This window comes from Anastrepha ludens, chromosome 3 (genome assembly GCF_028408465.1).
Source record: "Anastrepha ludens isolate Willacy chromosome 3, idAnaLude1.1, whole genome shotgun sequence".
NCBI lineage: Eukaryota > Metazoa > Arthropoda > Insecta > Diptera > Tephritidae > Anastrepha > Anastrepha ludens.
In genome coordinates this window covers 50,465,677-50,472,368 of record NC_071499.1, presented here as the reverse complement: position 1 = coordinate 50,472,368, position 6,692 = coordinate 50,465,677, and the positions used below count along the sequence as shown (strand labels likewise).

The window sequence follows — 6,692 nt, the reverse complement described above, 5'->3', positions numbered from 1 at the left end:
GATGCTGGGGAAACTTCTGTGATTTTTTATTTCGGATTATTTGTTTTCTCGTTGGTTTATCGTTTACCATTTAGGCTGTGCTTTATTTTCTCCTTCATTCGCACACTTTTATTATGCTATTGTTATTTTGATTCTGCAGCGTTGTATTTGAGAATGGGACATTTTCTTATCAGCAGAAACAAATATCCCAACAGTAATTGGAGACGATGACAAAGGTATTTAATCATTTAACATATTTGAAGATCCTTTTTATGGTAAATAGAACAAATTGTTTTACCAAAAAGAGAGAGCATTGAAAAATCCACATTAATTTTTCGTATGTGCACTGCTTTAAGAATTTTACTTAACAGCTGTTATGCACACATCTGGCAACATTTTGAACGCCATTTTTGGAAATCAAAATAATTGTTTTGCATTAGTGTTTTATAAAATCGATAAGGCGTAAAATATTCTTTACTTTAATTGGTGGGCAAAGGCACAATTTTAAAAAGTCGTATGGCAATGGAGCCCACAATTAAATATGAAAATTGTGAAGATGTATTTATAGGGCCGACGGGTATTATGCCTACAGGTCCTGCACAGAAACGCCATTTTAACAATCTGGAGGAAGTCAGCCAATGCGATGGCGCTGGTAGCGTCTATTATCAAGATAATAGAAACGAACTCTTAAAAATCCAAAATCCTGGGTTTGTAGCACCATCGAATCAGCCATTCTACCCGCACCTGCAGAGCGCTCCTGTGGGCCAACAAGAAGCTATACCGGCTAAACGTTGTCGGCGTGGAGAAAGTGCGGTACTATTTTCACCGCCTTTCTTCGAGGTGGTTAGTTTCACTGTTTTTATTAGAATGTAAATCTTATTAAAATAAATACATTTTAGCCAGAAAGCAATAACGGCAATAGTGACATATTTACTGCGCGCTGTGTTTCCTGTCAGGTGATGCTGCGTGGTCACAAAAATGTATCGTCAAACTTTATCAAACACATGAAACGTTCGCATCCAGAAGTGCACAAAATGTATGAAAACTATAAATTGCTAAAGCAGCATGGATTTGGACATGGAATGAGTGGCATGAATATGAACTTGCCGCCAAACAAGCCGTCCACGGGAACAAGTGAACACAATCTTTTCGATGCAACTGGATTCCTAGAAACCATTCCATCAAACACCAATGCCACAGGAACTGATGCAACTGAAAATGAACAAAATTCCGAAACCACAGAAAATTCACTACCAAATTCTACCGCCGATTTAAACGACACCACCGAAAACTCTGTTGATTTGCAAATCAATAAAAATGAACTGATAGATGCTTCTCGATCAGAAGTTAATTTATCAAACAAAACCCTACAAGCGATGAGTAAAATGTTTGATGAGAAACTCAAGTCATTTGCAACCAAATCGGAATTGAACGAGGTGACTAAAAATATTATACGCCAGGTAAACTCTCGGCAAAGCACACCTTGCTCTACTATACATACCGAAGATGATGATGATGACAACGATAATGATAAGAGGGAAGCCGAGCAAGACAAATTTAAAAATTTACAAAGCCAACTTGAAACTATGCGGGAGCGTTTGGCAAGCTCTGAACACAGCAAGCAAATTTTACAACGTGAACTGCATTCACTTGAAAAAGTAGTACGCAGACGTAAGCTGATTATAAACAATATACCAGTTGCACCTGATCAGCAGCCTCAAAATGCTGTAGAACAGTTATTTAGGGAACGTTTCGACATGCCAAATGTGCAGTTAGAAAGCGTGAGTGTAATAGGAAATAGGAACCGATTGCACCACGATAGGCAGATTCTACTCGTAGCTATTGTGCATGAAACTGATGTGAATGCAATTTTTAGAAAGAGCGCTTGTTTGAGAAACACCGGCATTTATATCGAGTCGCAGATGTCGCAAATTTCGTTGAAACGCAAGGAAAAGCTCTTGGTTTTGCGTCGAGAAATGTTGCGGCGGAATCGTTCATTGCGGGTTATGGTACGTAGTGCACAACTAATAGTGTGTAATACATATTTCTATTGGGATGATTTGCTTGGTTTGTGTGTGGGCAATTTGGATGTTCCCGACATGCAATTGATAAGTGGCGATGAAGCGGCTGAAGAATTGAAGAAATTAACAAAACTTGATATGAAAGAATTTCTGAGTGTTTTGAAAAATTATGATATAAGATAAGTTGATTCCTCATCATTCGCTAAAAGTTTACTCTAATTTTTTCTATATATTCATGTTTTTAATCAAAATATTATCATCTACTTGCAATAAACCAATCCCACTGAATTACTACTTTTTTTAACGTTTATTCCGTTTTATTTTCATTTAAACGTATATTTAGTACAAAGTATATACATATCTTAAAATCCCTTGGGATCTTTCTCACATTATCTTAGACTTTTGTATTCTTTAAGCGTAGTAATGTTTTGCAAGCCGCATTATGTATCTTAGGGTCGATTTGATCTGAAATTTATAACATTTGGTATGTTATTTTAACGTTTAATGAAATAAAAAAATGGTAAATTACATATTTTATGTTGCCCTTTAACAGGAAATACTACAGGCAGTTTTTCTGGGTTTGCGCAAATGAAGACATATGGACTCTCAGATTCGCCATTAGGGTAGATTTCGCGATAATCTTCTTGCGCCAGGCAATCCTCTACTCGTACACAACCTAGTAAACAACCGGTTGGATAGTGTTCTGGAAACTGTATGTCAGGATCATTGTAGTAATTCTTGTAGAAATTTTTTAGTTCTTCAATTTCCTCAGGATGTGGATCCTTAACAGTGGAAGCTATCCATAAACGGCCACGATGCTCGCTATACCAAACGCGTCCCTCATGCCTATATGAGTGTAATTATGTCAGATTCAAAGATATTTATTTATATACGCTTTGCTTACTTTTTTATACCCTCCACAAGCAATGAAGCCCATGGTTGATGCATTGAAAGACAATGTCGCATGTCTTGCATCTCTAATAACTCCTTATCTTGCACGCGATTATATGAGCGATCTGCAAAACCTTGATTGGCACGCCCATCTACGGTTAGTGTCTTACCTTCAGCAGTTAGTTTGTATACCAGACGTAGTTCACCATCTATGTTGGGATCTGTTCCACACGTATCCGGTGTAATTTTTTGCGCATTTTTGCGGTTAGACCAATTACTTTTGTTTCCATCAGCGGCTTTTGCTTCTGCAATTTCCTTTAGCACACGATTCTCAAAGTCGACAGTAAGTGGTGAATCATCTGCCAGCTCACGGCCAGCAAAGTCGACCTTTATTTTTCGTTTGGCACGGCTCTCGTGCTTCTTCTCATGCATTTCCTGCTTGAGGCGTTCCAGTTTAGCACGCTCTGCATCCGAGAGCCAAACCGAATTTTCCTGCAAAGATAATTGGGGTTTAAATAAAAACTAAAAAAAAAACAAATATATATATACTACCGACCTCAAAGTAATCGAGCTCGTCATCAATAACTGTTGTACGTTTTTCGCTATTACGATCATACTCCAACAGACGGTCACGTTGTTCGAGCGCTTTTTTCAGTGATTCTCCACCTCCTTTTTCCTTTAATGACTTCAACATATTTTGAGCCTTTTTGGTATCGCCCTTCATGATTTGCATTTCCTCGTTGGTGCAAACGATTTCACCACAAAAGAGACAGGGACCACTGCCTTCCTGCTCGCAAACAATGCGCCCACAACTCAGGCAATTATTGATAAGTTTGTGCTGTGACGCTTGGCAATCGCAAAAGCGGCGCCCTTTCAACATTATCACTTCTCCACTAACACTACCGTCACTGGTGTACAAACTCACATATTTGGACTTTTTTTTAGCGCCTTGCGCTGTTTGCGATTGTTGTTGTTGGTTTGGTAGCTTGCCGAATTTCCCTTCCAATGAAACGGTATTTTGGCTCTGTTTGATATGCCCAGCGCCCTGGCCCTGTTTTGATTGTTGAGCATTGGCTTGGGGCGTACGTTTATTGGGCAGTGGCTTGCTAAACAAACGCTGCTTGCAATCAGTCAGGAAGGAACGATGGTCTTCGCATTCAGGATTAAGCAGAGATTCAAAATATTCATCAAATTCAGTTGAAGACTTGATGGACACAATGTACCTGACGGAGATAGTGAACATTCATATGCAAACGCACGCAATTGAGCTATTCCAAAAGATTTCCACTTACTTTATCATATCATCTGGTACTTCGAAGTCCAGACAATTCTTTAGCCGTTCACGTATCCACTTTTCCATTTTTATTTCAATAAGCGAGTTATATGATAAACAAAAATTTCACAATATTTGCAACTGACGCAAACAACTTTATCTTTAGCTTTGGTTGCACCGATATACATATCTAAAGAGAGCTAGTGCTCGATAATTTCATTTTGATGCAAATTTGACATCGATTTTTTATTGTCACGCCTATTTTGTTAAGAAAAAAAGTGTTCTCGGGTGTATTCCAGAAATCGTGTAATCTTTGACAACGAAAATGTTTTTGTGACCGAGATTTAAAAAAAAGAGATATAAGTGGTGGTAGAGGGGTATCCTGCATTCTTAAAGTTGAAACCTCGCCATTAGGGGGGTTATGGTTTTTAAGTTATTTGATTTCAAAATGTGTAAAATGGACCAACAATTCTTCTATTTTGGTTATTTGAACCAGCAGAAGTGCTGCCAGGCATTTAAAAAATAAATAATATAAAACACTTTAGAAGATATGAAATGCAAAACTGACGCATGTAAGCGCCAAGTAGAAGTAAATGGCTGGAATTTAGAACAATGCCGATCTTGGAATTTCTGGCAAACTATAATGTTTTTTTTAATGAAACTTGGTGGAGATGTTAGTGAGGTGTTAAGGAACACTCTTTATAACTTTAAATTAATCGGGAAATAATAATTTTTTAATTATTTACATTCAAAATGCCCTTGGGAACATCAGTATAATTTGCCACATTACACTCTATATTTTTTAACATTTCACTATAAATCACCAAATATACACTCACACGCGTGTTTGTACCGATTTTTATGCTAATATTCTAATTATATCTATTAAAATTAAATGCAAATTCATTTGTCTATGCAATCACATTCCAATTTTAAGCGCGAACAAGAAGAAGATTGGAATTACAACAGTATGGTGTTGCCGGATGCCTGCAAATGAAAACAAAAATTAAGTACTTGAGTTTAGTGCAAGGCGAATTTATTACAGGTGACAGCAAACACATATAAGTAAAACCCTACATGTATTTGTTGTTGCGTTTGGTGCAAGCATCATGTCAAAATCAGCAAGCAAATGTAAACATACGAATGTAAACATACCAATACATACAAGCAAAGCATATCATTTTGACGTAAGCCATACCTACGGTGAAAAATTCAGCTGGGTGAATACTGTCACCTTATTAAATCCACCTTGGTTTAGTGTTAATGATGGGAATGGGGGTTATTGTGCCTGCTTACTACATACACGCATATGACGTTTTAATTTTGGGTTCAATGGTTTTAACACGGAAAGGAGTTTTACGCAAAAATACTGTGCATTGCGTAGCCGGAGTTGGACTGATGAGGGTTATTTTTTTGAAGTGCGGCCGAAGGCCGCCCACGCGAAAAGGAGTTCTACGCAAAAATACTGTGGATTGCGTAGCCGGAGTTGGACTGATGAGGGTTATTTTTTTGAAGTGCGGCCGAAGGCCGCCCACGCGAAAAGGAGTTCTACGCAAAAATACTGTGGATTGCGTAGCCAGAGTTGGACTGATGAGGGTTATTTTTGTGAAGCGCGGCCGAAGGCCGCCCACGCGAAAAGGAGTTCTACGCAAAAATACTGTGGATTGCGTAGCCGGAGTTGGACTGATAAGGGTTATTTTTTTGAAGTGCGGCCGAAGGCCGCCCACGCGAAAAGGAGTTCTACGCAAAAATACTGTGGATTGCGTAGCCAGAGTTGGACTGATGAGGGTTATTTTTTTGAAGCGCGGCCGAAGGCCGCCCACGCGAAAAGGAGTTCTACGCAAAAATACTGTGGATTGCATAGCCGGAGTTGGACTGATGAGGGTTATTTTTTTGAAGTGCGGCCGAAGGCCGCCCACGCGAAAAGGAGTTCTACGCAAAAATACTGTGGATTGCGTAGCCGGAGTTGGACTGATGAGGGTTATTTTTTTGAAGTGCGGCCGAAGGCCGCCCACGCGAAAAGGAGTTCTACGCAAAAATACTGTGGATTGCGTAGCCAGAGTTGGACTGATGAGGGTTATTTTTTTGAAGCGCGGCCGAAGGCCGCCCACGCGAAAAGGAGTTCTACGCAAAAATACTGTGGATTGCGTAGCCGGAGTTGGACTGATGAGGGTTATTTTTTTGAAGTGCGGCCGAAGGCCGCCCACGCGAAAAGGAGTTCTACGCAAAAATACTGTGGATTGCGTAGCCGGAGTTGGACTGATGAGGGTTATTTTTTTGAAGTGCGGCCGAAGGCCGCCCACGCGAAAAGGAGTTCTACGCAAAAATACTGTGGATTGCGTAGCCGGAGTTGGACTGATGAGGGTTATTTATTTGAAGCGCGGCCGAAGGCCGCCCACGCGAAAAGGAGTTCTACGCAAAAATACTGTGGATTGCGTAGCCAGAGTTGGACTGATGAGAGTTATTTTTTTGAAGCGCGGCCGAAGGCCGCCCACGCGAAAAGGAGTTCTACGCAAAAATACTGTTGA

At 39.7% G+C, this 6,692-nt stretch overlaps 2 protein-coding genes across 3 annotated transcripts; one reads left to right on the top strand and one right to left on the bottom strand.

Annotated features, from left to right (window-relative positions):
* Positions 1-345: 345 nt before the first annotated feature.
* On the top strand, positions 346-2,530 carry LOC128857924 (uncharacterized). Of its 2 annotated transcripts, none has more exons than XM_054093772.1 (2): positions 346-819; positions 879-2,530. In XM_054093772.1, exons 1-2 carry the CDS (start codon positions 496-498, stop codon positions 2,181-2,183), a joined length of 1,629 nt encoding a protein of 542 aa, XP_053949747.1. In that variant the 5' UTR covers positions 346-495; the 3' UTR covers positions 2,184-2,530. The 2 variants fall into 2 exon arrangements, with proteins under 2 accessions (XP_053949747.1, XP_053949746.1); XM_054093771.1 differs by having other exon boundaries at positions 348-822.
* LOC128857926 (activating signal cointegrator 1) lies at positions 2,293-4,381 on the bottom strand. Its single transcript, XM_054093773.1, has 5 exons — positions 4,184-4,381; positions 3,448-4,114; positions 2,905-3,383; positions 2,530-2,846; positions 2,293-2,465 (listed from the first exon to the last, which is right to left on the bottom strand). Exons 1-5 carry the CDS (start codon positions 4,249-4,251, stop codon positions 2,395-2,397), a joined length of 1,602 nt encoding a protein of 533 aa, XP_053949748.1. The 5' UTR covers positions 4,252-4,381; the 3' UTR covers positions 2,293-2,394.
* Between the last annotated feature and the right edge of the window lie 2,311 nt (positions 4,382-6,692).